Source organism: Trichechus manatus, unplaced genomic scaffold (genome assembly GCF_000243295.1).
Source record: "Trichechus manatus latirostris isolate Lorelei unplaced genomic scaffold, TriManLat1.0 scaffold00005, whole genome shotgun sequence".
Taxonomy (NCBI): domain Eukaryota; kingdom Metazoa; phylum Chordata; class Mammalia; order Sirenia; family Trichechidae; genus Trichechus; species Trichechus manatus.
This window is the reverse complement of record NW_004443941.1, coordinates 18566776-18583521: the sequence shown is the minus strand read 5'-3', so window position 1 is coordinate 18583521 and position 16746 is coordinate 18566776. Positions and strand designations below refer to the sequence as shown.

The 16746-nt window shown below is 38.5% G+C and overlaps 1 protein-coding gene across 1 annotated transcript in view; it reads left to right on the top strand.

Annotated features, from left to right (window-relative positions):
- The window catches only part of DYNC2LI1 (dynein cytoplasmic 2 light intermediate chain 1), a 54666-nt gene that overhangs the window by 12058 nt on the left and 25862 nt on the right, over positions 1-16746 (top strand). Inside the window, exons 5-8 of the mRNA XM_004369512.2 lie at positions 4152-4240; positions 12088-12274; positions 13226-13294; positions 13900-13977. Coding sequence (XP_004369569.1) covers positions 4152-4240; positions 12088-12274; positions 13226-13294; positions 13900-13977 — 423 coding nt within the window. The remainder of the gene's footprint in view (positions 1-4151; positions 4241-12087; positions 12275-13225; positions 13295-13899; positions 13978-16746) is intronic.

Sequence of the window (16746 nt, the reverse complement as noted above, 5' to 3'; positions counted from 1 at the left end):
TAAATACAGCTGTAAATTGTATTTCAGCTTCAAGACCCTAGTTGGTTACAAACTTATTTTCACTTGTGTAGTGTCTCTTTATAGGAGTAGAACTGCCCGTAGGGTTTCCAAAGCTGTGATCTTTATGGAAGCGGACTACCACATCGTTATCCTGCGGAGTAGCTGGTGGATTCCAACCGCCTACCTTTCGGTTAGCAGCCGAGCACTTATCTGTCTGCGCCACCAGGGCTCTTTATTCAGGATAAAGGGGGAGTTTATAGTGTATATTAGGGGGAAAAAATCCTAAATTTTTTTGGAATTGTCATATGAAAAGAGGTCATTACTTAAACTTAGGTCTATGGAAGAACAATCTTCAGCAGAGTTTCACTTGTCCATTTCAAGGCAAATTTTTATAGACTGATCTAGTCTAAATGTCTGATCATTAGACTCTTTAAAGAGTTAAAACTGCCTGTTGCTTCCTGTATTCACCAGCAAAAGTTGTTTATTAAAACTGTGAAATTAGAAAGAAAAGAAAAAACAGAATATGTTTGAGATGCAGGAGAACTGCGTTTTTATGACTCACATGAACTGACATGAGTAATTAGCCCAGAAATGGAATTATCCTTTTCATCGGAAACTTTGAGACTGTTTTCGTAAGCTTAAGTTTTCAGAAGAGCTCTAAAAATTTCCCTTCATCAAATTGTGAATTGAGAGTGACTTTCCAATGCAAAATTATCAACCCAAAAACTTTAGTAATTCAGATATCAATAGCAAAACAATTTTAGTGATTAATTATAAGAGATGAGAATTTGTCAAAAATGCAATATGTATGTGTGTATATCTATATAAGTGTGTATGTACATATATTCATCTAAAACCTGCTTTAATGACCATCTGTCTCTTCCAGGTTCGTGGTAACAGATTCATAAAAGCCCACATGATTCTTCACATACTTTTTTTCTCTGAACTTTGTATTATCAAGTTGAATTTTTTCATGTTCGTTCTGGAAGCCTCGTGTCTTTCTGTGGTTTAATGTTCCCTAAGAGTTCTCTATGGAAGCACTTTGTCAGCTCCATACAGAACTTAAGTGGCCTGAAGGCTCCTCAGCATCAGGGCTGGAAGAAAGATGCTATTGGCCAGCAGTCTAGGAAGGTTCTCTTGGAATAGGTGGTATTATTTCCAAGCTACTTGGCTGCCTAGCTCTTTCAGTCTCCTATCATTCAAGGGGTCCTATGGAAAGGGAGGAGCCCTGGTGGCACAGTGGTTAAGAGCTTGGCTGCTAGTAGAAAGGTCAGTGGTTCAAACCCAGCAGCCACTCTATGAGAGAAAGGTATTGCAGTCTGCTTCTGTAAAGATTTATAGCCTTGGAAACCCTATGGGGCATTTCTGCTCTGTCCTATACGGTCGATAGGAGTCAGAATTGACTCAATGGCACACAACAACAGCATGGAAAGGGAGGAGACCCTCGGTGGTGCAAACAGTTAATGCGCTCAGCTACAAACCAAAAGGTTGGAGATTTGAGTCCACCGAGAGGCTCCTCGGATCTCTTCTGAGGTAATCTACTTCTGAAAAATCAGCCATTGAAAACCCTGTGGAGCACAATTCTACTCAGACACACATGGGGTCGCCATGAGTTGGAGTCAACTTGACGGCAACTGGTTTTATAGAAAGGGGAACGGTTTAGTCTCTTCTTGTTCCCCAACTAACCACTTGTTTTTGTCAGCGGGAGCCTATCAGATCTCCCGCGGTGTCACGCCAGATCTTTGGCTTATACTTTTGCTCAGAGAACACTGATCTGTAGCCAAGAGTACCATCTTTTCTTCCCAGTTCTCATGTTGGTACCATACTTGTATGTAGAATTTATTTTGTGAGATTCCTATCCTAGATCAGGATGTTTTCTATTCAGTTGTTTTATTTCTATCTAGAATTATAAAAAAAATTCATAAGGATAATACCAGTTGTGTTCTGCTAGTTGATTATATTTAAAATTTGAGTAAGTGTATGCTACATCTGACATTTATAGACTGGGCACTGTTTATTTCTTCCAGTGTGGTATTACTGGAATTAGAGCACTTATGTACACATATGGACAACATATTCTCTTTTTTTGTTTTTTTTTTAAATTGTGATAAAATATATACAGTAAAACCTGCAAAAGCCAGAACCTGTGTAAGGCAGAAACCTATCAGAGAAGGAAAACTCAAATATTTCCCACTAAAATAAGCAATAAAAAAGTGGTAAGAGTGTACCCTGTTAAAGTCAGAAAACTTGCGAGACCCCCGAAAAACAAGGCAGTCCTGTCGAGTTCTGGCTCTCACAGATTTCACTGTATAACAGAACATTTGCCATTTCAGCCATTTTTACATATCCAGTTCAGTGATGTTAGTTACGTTCCCCATGTTGTGCAACCATCACAACTGTCTGTTTCCAAATTTTTTCATTACCCTTAACAAAAACTCAGTACCCATTAAGCAATAACTCCCCGTTTCCCCCTCTTACCGCTGCTGGTAAGCACTAGTAGACTTCAGTCCTTTATTCATTCGCCTGTTCTAGAAATTTCATAGAAGTGGAATCATAAATACTTGACCTTTTGTGTCTTTCACTCAACATAATGTTTTCAAGGTCTATCCATATCTTATCATGTATAAGGACTTCATTTCTGTTTATGGCTGAATAATAATATTCCATTGTGTGTATTTACTACATTTTGTTTATCCATTCATATGTTGATGGATACTTGGATTGTTTCCACCCTTTGGGTATTATGAATGATGCTGCAGTGCACATTGGCATACAGGTATCCAAGTCCCAGCTTTCAAGTCTTTCGGGTATATACCTAGGAGTAGGATTGTTGGGTTACATGGTAATTCTATGTTTAACTTTTTGAGGAACCGCCAAACTGTTTTCAACAGCAGCTGTACCATTTTACAATCCCACCAATAATGGATGAAAGTGACAATATATTCTTTTTTTTTTAACCTATCTTTTTAATTTGAATGTACTCATTAAAATTAAACAAGTAAAAAGGAAGAAATTACTGCAGAGTTAATATGTTGCTGTATATCCATACATCTGTCTGTTCCACTCCCTAGCCATCTCTCTTACACACACAGACATACACACACTTATATTTATGTATGTTCTTTTACTAGAATGGATTCACATTGGACTTGTAAGAGCTTTTTGCACTTAATAGATCTTTTCCTTTCATAAATATTGTTTCTACATAGTTTTTTATTGTGGTAAAAATATTTATAACAAAACATTTGCCAATTCAACAATTTTTACATGTATTATTCAGTGACATTGATTTACATTCTTTCTGTTGTACAACCCTTATCACTGTCCTTTTCTGAATTATTCCACCATCATTAACTCAGTACCCCCTACACGATAACTCCCTCTCTTCCCCTCTCTTCCACCCCCTGGTAACCACTGAAAGCTTCGATTTCTGTTTACCTGTTTACTGTAAGTGGGATCATGTAGTATTTGTCCTTTTGTGTTTGACTAATTTCACTCAGCATAATGTTTTCAAGGTTTGTCTATGTTGTAGCATATATCAGGACTTCATTTCCTGGCTGAGTAATCCTCCATTGTATGTACATACACTGTAGTTTTGTTTATCCATTCATCTGTTGATAGACATTTAAATTGTTGCCACCTTTTGGCTATCGTGAATAGTGCTGCAATGAACATTGGTGTACAGGTTTCTGTTTGTGTTCCTGCCTTCTATTCTTTTGTGTATATACCTAGGATTGGGATTCCTGGGTCATATGATAGTTCTGTGTTCAGCTTTTTAAGGAACTGCCAAACTGTTTTCCTCCAATATATTCTTAATGTTCTCTGAAGTAGATGCTTTAGTGCATTTTGAGGGATAGGACAGTGAAACCAGGAGGTCTTATTGAGAACTGTGATATTTTATATCCATAATTATTACTGGCTGGCACCAGTGGTTAAGCATTTGGCTGCTAACTAAAAGGTTGGCAGTTCGAATCCACCAGCCACTCCTTGGAAACTCTGTGGGGCAGTTCTACTCTGTCCTATAGGGTCGCTGTGAGTCAGAATCGACTCGATGGCAACAGGTTTGGCTTGGTTTTTTTGGTGCTAATAAAGTATTAGAAGCATTTTAAATGATAAATCTAGTTTTTTATTATAAAAACTTTTTTTTTCAGCCCAAACATATTGCTCACTTTTGGGAACTGGGTGGAGGAACCTCTTTATTGGACTTAATCACCATACCAATCACAAGTGACACCTTACGGTAAGTGAGCCAGTTCCCAGGAAAGTTGCAAGTACACGGTAGTGTCCACAGGATGAATGAGTAGACCTTTGTGAATCAGAATTTAGAGGGCAGTTTTATGTTGCTGAAGGCGTGTACCCACTTCCTTTCTATGTGCTTAAACTGCAAAGCTTTCAAAGAGGTTTTAAAAGGACCACGTTTCTGGTCTATGCTAAAATGAGATTGCTGGCATTCCAACTAGTAACATGTTTTGTAAGCCTGCAAACAACAACAAAAAATATGTCAAATAACACTTGGGCAGTGAATTCATTTGGCAAAAATAAATTTGAAACACATAATTCTTTCCAGTACCCATCTCCTTGTGCAGTAATTCAGCTCTTTAAGTTTTTTCTTCATAAGTTTTTTCTTCAACTGAGTGTAAGTCTACCTTAGAATTTAATCCTAATTGATACTGTTAGAGCTTCACCCAGGGGAATACTATATGTTGGAGAAGGGGAAAGTCTCGCTGTTGCTGACCTTAATGAAATAAGACCCCAGAGAAAACCTCAAAACCCTTTGGTGGTGTCTTTCTGACAATGACTCCCACATGTTGGCTAAATCAAATGTGGAAAAATTGTGACATTTCTCCCAGTGTTCCTGGGAACCCGCCTCAGCCAAGGAAAACAAAAGTTTAAGAATCTGAAATATCTTACTCTTGTCAGAGTTTAACACAGACTTGCTGCTGCACAGACCAAATGCAATGGGCTTGGCAAGTATTTGTCAAATTTAGGTCCTTAAGAGCCTTCGCATATCAATTGTTTCTTGTCAATAGAGTAATTGTTTTTCCATAACCAGCTGGATGCAGATGATAGTGGTTTTATTCATCCAGTGATGTTTTTCCTTTTAAAGAAATATAATTCCCTGTCCTTTTACTTACTGCAAAGGTAACATATACTCATATAGAAAATTTGGAAGAATATGAAAGGTTCAAGGAAAGTAAGTGCGCCCATAATCACGTAAAAAATAACCACCATTAACATGTCATGTTATTTCTTTCAGTCTTTTCAGTGTTTATAAATATACTTTGTACAGAGTTGGGACATTTTACATCACATTTAGATCTTACTTTTTGACTTATAACCATCATTTCCCTATGTCATTATTTTTCAGAAACGTGGAACTTTACAGTTATATAGTTTTTCATTTGTCCCCTTTGAAAGGAGACAAATAAGGAAAGCTGCCTGGGAGTTAGGCTAGCTCATGGTGGTGTGGCTGAGAAGAGAAGGTGAGGTCGGGAGGAGCCTGAAGGAACAGAGCTGCCAGTTAGGGCGGCCAGAGGCAAAGAAGTGGAAACGCAGGAGCCAGTTCTTACAGGGTTTGAGCTGCTTCCTCCTCTGGCTCTGGCTTGTTACATCACCTTGTTACATCACCTCACTCGGCTTTCTAGGCCCTAGAGCATTTGGGCCTACAAAACCAAAACCCATTGCCGTCGAGTTGATCCCGACTCATAGCGAGTCTATAGGACAGAGTAGAACTGCCCCATAGAGTTTCCAAGGAGCACCTGGTGGATTCAAACTGCCAACCTTTTAGTTAGCAGCTGTAGCTCTTAACCACTATGCCACCAGGGTTTCCTTGAGCTTACAAGGCTTATAGAAGTTGTGGTTTCTGCAGGAATCCAAATCTCTCCAAGGCTTCTTTAATACCTCACTTTGTGAGAGCTTGGTCTTTTCTCCCTGGACGCAGAGCAGCTGGGACTGCTTTAGGGGAGAGGAGAGGTCACGATTCTCAAAAACAGAGAGAAAGGGAGCCATAGGCCTGGATCCAGTGTGGCTTGCTGAATAGTTAAAGAATTCCTGGAAAACATTTCACTCTCAATGTAACTGACTGGAATTAGTTTGACACATAATTTCCTTGTGTTGGACAAAGCCCAGCAACTTGAGAAAATAGTATTGCCAAATGCTTGCTATTAGATACTGTTTATCTTGAAAATAGTTGCTCGTAGAACGACTATAGATAAATTGAGTGTTTCCGTAGAACGACTATAGATAAATTGAGTGTTTCCATAGACCTTAGCTAATATGTAATAGAACATTTCCTGTGATCTGAGTCCCTGTTTTAAGAGTTTATCTTAAAAAAAAAAAAATTTAAACTGCCATTTGCTATGAAGATAAAAAGCAACTCATTATAGAGGACATTATACTGAGCGAAATAAGTCAATCACAAAAGGACAAATATTGTATGATCTCACTTTTATAGAATGACAAGAACAGCTGTATATTCAGAAACCAGTGTTATTTGGTGGTTAGGTCATTCTTTGATGGTTATGAGGGTGGGAAGGGAGGGTTATTTACTAACTAGATGGTAGATAAGAATTGCCTTAGGTGAAGGGAAGGACAGCACACACTACAGGGGAAGTCAGCACAACTGGACTAAACCAAAGCTAAGAAGTTTCCTGAGTACAATCAAACACTTTGAGGGACAGAGTAGCAGGGGTAGGAGTCTGGGGACCATGCTTTCAGGGAACATCTAGGTCAATTGGCATAACAAAGCTTTTTAAAAAAATAATTCTGCATCCTACTTTGGTGAGTGGCATCTGGGGTCTTAAAAGCTTGCAGGCAGCCATCTAAGATCCATCAATTGGTCCCAACCACCTGGAGTAAAGGAGAATGAAAAACACCAAAGACACAAGTAAATTATTAGGCCAAGAAACAGAAAGGGCCACATAAACCAGACTTCATCAGCCTGAGACCAGAAGAACTAGATGGTGCCCGGCTATCACCAATGACCGCCCTGACAGGGAACACAACAGAGAGTCCCGGATGGAGCAGGAGAAAGGTGGAGTGCAGAACTCAAATTCTAGTAAGAAGACCAGACTTAGTGGTCTGGCTGAGACTGGAGGAACCCCAGAAAGCATGGCCCCTGGATTCTCTATTAGTGCAGAACTAAAACAATTACCAAGGCCAACTCTTCAGACAGGGATTGGACTGGACTGTGGCACATAAAGTGATACTCGTGAGGAGTGTGCCTCTCAGCTCAAGTAGATAACGAGAGACTAAACGGGCAGCTTCTGTCCAGTGGTGAGATGGGAAGGCAGAGAGGGTTAGGAGCTGGTTGAATGAACATGGGGAATCAGGAGTGGAAAGGAGGAGTGTGCTGTCACAGCATGGGGAGAGCAATTGGGGTGACATAAAAATGTATAAATTTTTGTATGGGAGACTAACTTGAAATGTAAACTTCATTTAAACTACAACAATAAATTTTAAAAAATGTTATTTGGTGGTTAGAGGGAGGAAGGGGGAGGAGGGATTCATTCTCTAGGCAGTAGTCACTTTTTATTTCTGGTGATGGGAAAGGTAGCACTGAATGTGGGAGAAGTGTGCACAGCTTAATCAGGGTAACTGATGCCACTAGCTGGACACAGACACACACACAAACATACACATGAAGATGTTTTGGTAAATGCTATGTTATATATAATTTTGTGGTAACAACAACCAAAATACATGTATGTGTATATATGTTATATGTATACATATGTGTGTGTATATAATAAAACAAATAAGGGTCACAGAAACTGATACTTCTTAGACATAACCAATCACCTCACAGAATTAGTTTTCTTAGTTTGAAGACTTAGGGTCATAGTCTCATGGAACAACTTGGTCAATTGGCGTAATATAGTCCATAAAATTTATGTTCTACATCCTAGCATGGTGAGTAGCATCTGGAGTCTTAAAAGCTTGCAAGTGGCCACATAGGATACAACTCTTGGTCTCTGCTTGTCTGAAACAAAAGAGAAAAAAGGAACCTCAAGACTCAGAGAAGGAACCAGTCTACAGGACTAATTGTCTTCTTGAACCACAGCCTCTTCTACTGTGAAACCAAGAGAACTAGATGGTGCCTGGCCACCACTACCTTACGTTCTTATTAGGACCCCAATAGATGGATCCTGATAAAAAGGGAGAAAAATGTGGAACGGAACTTCAAATTTTCAAAAAATCCAGACTTACTAGACACACTGAGAGAGGAGGAATCCCTGAGATTATTGCTCTGAGATATTCTTTAAGCCTTGAGATGAAACTATCCCCTCAAACTATCACCTTTTAGCTAAATAGCAGTTAACTCATAGTGAAATGAGTATCACTCTTCAGTACTGCTCTCTTTTAAAAAAACATCTATATGAGACCAAATGATCAACAAGTAACTCAAAGCATAGATGAGAAGGTTGGGGGAGCTGTAAAATGAGGTTAATGGAAATGGAACAACTAGGATGGAAGTAATGAAAATGTTGATACAATGTGAAGAATGTAACCATTGTCAATGAACAATATGTAGAAAGTGTTGAATGGAAACCTGTTTTGCTGGGTACACTTTGACTGAAAATACAATAAAATATTATTTAAAAAAATAACAGCTGCAACTTCCATTTATGGAATGCTCTATATGAGTACCTGGCACTGGGCCTACTACTTTATATGCTCTACATACAGCATCTTATATAAATCTTTCAGGAACTCTATGAGGTAAAGATTTTTATAGTGCCTATTTGCAATTCTGGAGCTCAGATGAGTATCTTGCCCAAGGTTGTATGTACATCAAGGACATGAGAAAACCTAAACAACAACCTCAGACTCTTACCTTATCCTGAATTCACTCCATGGTCTACAGAGTATTATGATATGAGCTCATTTTGATATGATAACTAGATTTCTGGAAAGTGGCGCCATCTTAGTCATCCAGTACTGCTATAACAGAAGTACCACAAGTGGATGGTTTTAAAGAAGAGAAGTTCATTTCCTTACAGTAAAGTAGGCTAAAAGTCCAAATTCACGGTGTCAGCTCCACGGGAAGGCTTTCAGTCTCTGTCGGCCTTCTCATCAGTGTTCCCCCGGACTAGGAGCTTCTCAGTGCAGGGATCCCGGTCCAAAGGCCGCGTTCTGCTCCTGGCACTGCTTTCTTGATGGTATGAGGTCCCCCTGTCTCTCTGCTCACTTCTGTCTTTTATATCTCAAGAGATTGTCTCAGGACACAGTCCAGTCTTGTAGACCCAGTCCTGCCTTACTAACACAACTGCCACCCACCCTCCCTCATTAACATCATAGAGGCAGATTTACAACATACAGGAAAATCACACAGTACCAGGAATCATGGCCTAGCGAAATTGATACACACATTTTTGGGGGGACATAGTTCAAACCATGACAGGCGCCTGGGATTGAAATGTGTGGATTAAATCATTGTTTAAAACCACTGAAGAGCTTATATTAGGAAACCAGTGGTCAACCCAGGGGCAGCATCAGCATGCGGTTACAGGAGAGGCCTTAGAGTTGTCCTCAGACTGTGTTTGTAGAGCAGACACACTGTGTTTGCTTAGATGGTATTTTACGGATCAACACCATGGAAACATTCTGTAAAGATGCTTTTGTTCACACTTCATGTAAAATTGAGGAGCTGTCAACTGTCCACATCAAAGAATGGAAATTTTATTGTGGCTAATACTATTTGGGCATAGTTCTTTGGAGACTGGTGGATATTTATAGAAATTTAAAACTCCTTTCCTAGTTATAATGTACAGTGTCCTCTTTTATATGTAAGTAATAATTTCATTACATGATCTTGGGCATGCTTACCTGGCTTCTCTTAAAATAAGACATGCCCATGTTTTCTTATTTTTTTGACCTTTTTTTTTTTCCTTTGAAGAATGCCGTTCAAAGGGTTATGACACCATTTCCTGGAACACAGTTATTTCATCGAAATTATTAATAGGTGTAAGAATAAAGTCCATTATGAAAGTTTTAAAAAAATTTCCAATATACTGGGAAAAAATTTGAGTAATCCATTTCTCTTTTGCTTAAAACAAAGTTACTTTTCATTGGAAACATTTTTGAGACTACAGTGTGAAATGTTCTTGGTTTGCTATGAGTCAGAATCAGCTCGATGGTAATGGATTTGGTTTTGGTTTGCTCTTGGTTTATGTATATTGCATAGTAATTTTTATTTAATTCTCAAATGAGGGTTAATTAATAGGAACAGTTCTAGGCAAAATTTTTTGGTAGAGACACAATTTACCTTGGCTCCGCCTGACCCCCCGAGTGCCTGATTTGTTTCAGGCACCCCTGTCCTTCCCTCCATGTGGCACCGTGGTGGCGCCATACTTAAGAGCTTAGGCTGCTAACCAAAAGGTCTGTAGTTCGAATCGCCAGCCGCTCCTCGGAAACCCTTTGGGACAGTTCTACTCTGTCCTGTAGGGTTGCTATGAGTCAGAATCGACTCGAAGGTAATAGGTTGGGTTGGGTTTTCCCTCCATATATGGCAGTTGGCACCTCCTGCTCTAGTCCCTTCCTACTGCCTTTCCTCCTTTCCTGTCACATCCTGGTGAGCTACCCAGGGCTTATTCTTGCCATAGCTTTTTTCCTTCTCTCTTTGCAAAGCACTTTTTAAAAAATCCATTCCTTACCTTACAAGGTGATTCAGTTGATGATGATATAGGAGGGGGAGAAGCCAACGAAAAAAGTCAGGATCACCCACTGGTATACTGAATGTGTATTTTGCCAGTAGCTTTTCAGAGGCCATGTTTCTAAACCTGAGCACTGACTCTGACAGTGAAAATGTCAAATCAGGTAGGAGGAGGCATGTGGGGGTTGAGGGTCACCATGGCAGACCAAACCAAAACACCAAACCCGTTGCTAATGAGTCGATTCTGACTCACAGTGACCATATAGCAGAGGATATTTTTAGATTTCCAAAGATGTGGGTTGATTCTCTGCTCCTATTGGGCATGACCATGGCTCTGTTTATTGAAGGTGACTTCTTTTTAAAAGCTAAACCATAGTCATCTTTTTTTTGTCTTTTCAAGTACCAGCCATACTTAAATTCTGAAAATAAATTAGTTTCCTTATTATTTAATATGCATACACTGTGCTATATTATTTTTACAGTTAAGCAAAACTATTTATGAGCCTATTAAAATGACAAAGATATGATTGGCTAGACAATTTAATAGCATAGTAATTTTATAGCAAATCTTGATAATTAGTGTTGAAAAGACTACTTTCTGAATATAAACCAACATTACAGAATTTAGTTACTGTTTTGCTTTAATTTTGAACTAAGTAAAATAACTAGATAGCATATATATGATGATATCTTGCTGTATCTACTAGCAGAATATTTGTCCTGTTGACCGAGGATGTGTTGGCCCATGATAATGGCACTATTTACTTATTATGACCATTTGCTAAAATAACCTAGATTTATGTTGATGTACATGAACATGAGTACACATCCATGTGGTGATGGTGAGGCTGCATTTGCGGGCTTGAGGCATGCTTTCAGAGAGGTAGCACAGAACAGGAGAAAGACATATAGCTTTAGATCTCAGTACCAGCTCTACAGTTTACTAGTTATACAAATCTCTGCCTCAGGCTTCTAATCCATAAAATGGACATAATAACATCTTCTAGAAGAGTTGTTGTAAAGATTAAATAAGTGAGGTAGTTCCCTAGCATGGTCCGTCAGTAAATCTATTTCCTTCTCATTCACGTGGTGGTGTTGCTGCTGCTGTTGCTATTATTTCCATTTCCCTTCTTTGGAGCACACAGTCAAATTGAATCTAAACGTGGTATTGTTGGATCCAACTCCTCCCAGAGTCTCTACTGGACTGGATTATGATTGATTTATTCAGACAGGATCTTCAGTGCCACTGTAAGTTGCAATACTCGCCTATCATTAGAGAAAAGCATTGGAATAAATAAAGCTATAACTTTGGTTCTCCCCACCACCCCCCCTTAAATGATAGTTTTGTTATTCTAAGATAATGAGTTTCAGTGTGCTGGATATCAGAATGATAATTATTTGGAGACTTTTGAAAGATGTTTTTGTTTCTTTAGGACGTTTTCTGTTGTTCTTGTTTTGGATCTTTCAAAACCTAATGACCTGTGGCCCACCATGGAAAATCTGTTGCAAGTCACAAAAAGCCACATAGATAAAGTGATAATGAAGCTGGGAAAGACAAACTCTAAAGCAGCTTCTGAAATGAGACAGAAGATATGGAGTAATCTGCAGAAGGATCATCCAGTGAGTTGCTATTGGGATTATTCCTGGAATCCTTAGCCCCATACATAGTTAAAGAGAACATCGTAAACAACTTCTTCAGATTTTTATGCATGACTTAAAATTCATTTGATGTAGATGAACCTGTTCACTGGAAAATTACAGCAATTTAATGAAACCTCACTAAGAGCAAAACAAAGAAAAAGATTTCTATGTCTTCTTGTTAAGACATCTACTGTGATTGTTATGGCATATTACACCAATCAAAAGATATAGAGTTTTAAAGTAGTAGTTTGATGTTGATTTTATAATCTTTGTAAAATGAAGATAAAAAACCAGACTGTACGAAAGCGGTGTGGCAGAGACTAGAAGAAGCTACAAATTTAAGCAAGGAGTAGTTAGAACAGCCTTCACCATCAGTCTGTAGTTTGCATTCATCTAGTGTCTGTCACATATTCAATATCTTTTGATCATCTGACAACTGATTAGATTATAAAGTTGCAATGATGGTACCACAAGTCCTTTAAACACAATATGAATGTCGTGCTAGGAACAGCATTTTATAGTGCCCAGAGTTTATGTAAATGTGTTTTACATCGGTAATACTGGAGCAAAACAAATAGTTTGATGGTTCAGATCCATGCAGTAGAAATGCTATTGCAATAAACAGTTAATACAAAATAGGAAGAAAAAAAAAAAAAACAGGAAGATGACATGTTATATGAGAAAATAAAAGAGAACAAGAAAAAGAATAAATATCACAGTAATTTAGGGAATTGCTATTTCTAGTTTTATACTTTAGAGATACATCTGAGGAAGTGAAAATCAAATATTGGAATGAACTCTTTGTCAAGAAAACAAAGTCAACATCTATGAAGAGACTACAAATGATATATTTTAGGAAGTAAATAGAAATTGCTGAGCATACAGCACTACACAATTATATTAAATTCCATGAACTACATTTGTTAACAGGATCGTGAATTGATTGACCCATTTCCAATACCCCTGGTTATAATCGGAAGTAAATATGATATTTTTCAGGTAAGCCCTTGGCTCTTCCACTTGCAGTTGAGTTTGTTGTACATACATGTCTATGCTTTATTGGGAAGGAATAAAAGTAATGAAGAAATAAGAAAAATGACTCTGGGAGGGATAGGTCAAGAGGTCACACATCTTACAGATTTTGGAAAAGACAGTATGGTTAGGAAAGAGAAGAAAGGTAAAGGATCATAAAAACAGTGGTTAGACTGATGATGAGGCAGATGATTTAGAATGAATCTTTAACCCAGTCACAGAGGGATAGGACTTACTCCCCAACTTTTAAATTGAAGAAAATTAGTTTCCTCTTATCTTTGCTTGTCAGAAAATCCTTAGAGCATTCTAGACTATTAAATGTGTGCTTATATCTGAGTTCTATTGAGCCAAGTGTTTAAACAAAGAAAAATCTGGTAGCTGTAGCTATAGAAGGCTGAAGCTATTGTTCTACTCTCCACAGAAACAAATATCAAGGTAATGGAATACTGCTCCTCAGAGTGTGTTTCAGAAAATAAGAAATAATCTATTTTTACATTTAATCATTTGCATCTTCTTGCTGCAGATATAGTTCTCTCAATTAGTTTTCTTTCTTTTTAATAACATATTTCCAGGATTTTGACTCTGAGAAGAGAAAGATAATATGCAAGACACTTCGATTTGTTGCACATTATTATGGAGCATCATTAATGGTTTGTACATTTCTTCTCCTTGAAACTTGAATGGACAACACTAAGTTTGGAAAGATTAGCAACCTATTGCGCGGATATGAATGTCAGTGCTTATACTAACGTATGTTACCCTCTTCTTTCGTTTCGCATTTCCCAAAGACCATCTTACGAGTGTTTGACATTGTATCTATAGATCAGACTCCTACGTTGGAGCAGAACTTCTAAATTGCTTAGATCCATTAACCCTAATTAATTAATCTTAAAGAGATAAATTGGTTATTTATTTATTTGCTTATGTATTTATTTACTTTTTAATGTCCCCTTAAGAATTAGAACCTACCATAGACGCATCCAAATTCCCTGAGGGACTGAATTACTGGGCTGAGTGCTGTGGGGACCATGGTCTCAGGAACATCTAGCTCAGTTGGCATAACACAGTTGATTAAGAAAGTGTTCTACATCCTACTTTGGTGAGTAGCATCCCGGATCTTAAAAGCTGGTGAGCGGCCATCTAAGATACTCCACTGGTCTCACCCCGTCTGGAGCAAGGGAGAATGAAGAAAACTAAAGACATAAGGGAAAGATTAGTCCGAAGGACTAACGGACCACAACTACCACAGCTTCCACCAGACTGAGTCCAGAACAACCAGATGGTACCTGGCTACCACCACTGACTGCTCTGACAGGGATCACAGTAGAGGGTCCCGGACAGAGCTGGAAAAAAATGTAGAACAAAATTCTAATTCACAAAAAAAAAGCCAAACTTACTAATCTAACAGAGACTGAAGAAACCCCGGGGGTATGGTTCCTGAACACCCTTATAGCTCAATACTGAAGTCACTCCTGAGGTTCATCCTTCAGTCAAAGATGAGACAGGCCCATAAAACAAAACAAGACTAGATAGGCACATCAGCCCGGGGGCAAGGACGAGAAGGCGGGAGGGGACAGGAAAGCTGGTAATGGGGAACCCAAGGTCGAGAAGGGGAGTGTGTTGACATGTCGTTGGGTTAACAACTAATGTCACAAAACAATATGTGTATTAATTGTTTAATGAGAAACAACTTTGTTCTGTAAAGCTTCATCTCAAGTACAATTAAAAAAAAAGAGTTAGAATCTGTATTCCCTTAAAAGAAAAGAGAGGGGGAAAAAAAGCTTTAACAATATATCATTTTTTTAACTTAAAATACTGTTTATTATAGAGATTAAAAGCATACTGCCCGAGTTCAAATCTCAGGGCAACCACTTTCTGGATACGTGATCTTAGACAGTCACTCTATCTCACATGCCTCTGTCTCCTCAAGAGCAAAATGAATAAAAACTCTTCTTCAGAGGGTTTCTCTGAGGGCTAAAAGAGAGTGCATGTGAGATACTTAGCACAGAGCCTGGAACAAAGTATTGCTATTATCATTGCCTTCTGTAGCAGGACTAAATTTTCCTCAGTATCTTTTAATGCAATAAAATATAAAAGAATTTTATTTTCTAGAAATACTTCTTTCCATGTGAATAATTGTTTCATGGTCTTTATTCCCCCCATAAATCAAAGGACTCAAAGGAGCCTTGACATGGTCTAGCGCCCCATCTTCATGGCTACAATATTATGGCTAAAAATGTAAATGTAATATATATTTAAAATTCCTTATACTTTTCAGAACGTTGCAAATCCATTACATCATTATGTATTTCCTTTAAAATCATTACCTTTTATGTTTGAACTGTATCTGCTTACATATTAGGCTGACACAGCACTTTGAGAAATGATTCTTATTTACTATTTGGGAAAGATATGGGGAATTTGAAGCAAGCGACTTATCCAGAGTACAAAAGCAAAGATCATGGATCTTGCAGTTTCTCATTTCTGCCACTAGATGAGTCAACACGTTAAATTCTGGTTAAGTTAGCTGTAAGTTCTCTGACTTGACTACTAACCTAAAGGAGCCGTGGTATTGCAGTGGTTAAGCATTCAGCTGCTAACCAAAAGGTCGGCAGTTCGAATCCACCACATGCTTCTTGGAAACCCTATAGGGCAGTTTTACTCTGGCCTATAGTGTTGCTATAAGTCGGAATTGACTCAACAGCAATGGGTTTTTTGATGAGTTACTAACCTAAATGTTGACAGTTCGAACCTAACCAGTGACACCATGGAAGAAAGGCCTGATGATCTGTTTCTGTAAAGATTGTAGCATAGAAAATCCTATGGAGCAGTTCTACCCTGTAACACATGGGGATGCCACGAGTCAGAATTGACCCAATGGCAACAGGTTTGGTTTTTGATCAAGTTAGCTATGCTCTGTAAATGTTGAAAATGAAGGGAAGTCCATGTCTTTTTTTAGGAACAGATCACACTTGATGATCAGCCAGAACCCATTCTGGTCTTATGGGTAGAAATTTAGATGAAGTCAAGTCAACCCAGACCACACAAGCCTGGGATTAACCATTGTCCAGAAGACCCTAGAAGACAAGGGATCAGAAAAAGGGTTTGGGAAGGGCTTTATCTCACTCAGCTTTCAGTAAACCCTAGGGGACAGGAGTTGGGGTGAGTGGGGCACCTCTGGACCACCAAGGGAACCATAGAGCCTTCCTTTGTTTGCCGAGAAGTTATCAAAAGCCTCATCTTTCAATTTCACTTCCACTCTGACCTTACACCCCATTCAAGGGAGAAAGTTGGGTACTGCTCTGCAGGATTCTGTGATATTCAGCAGGTTTTTGTTTTAATACTATAGTATTAATATAGTTTTTAATCCTAAATAACTTAGTCAAGAATACAGACTCAATATTTTTTTTATGATTTTT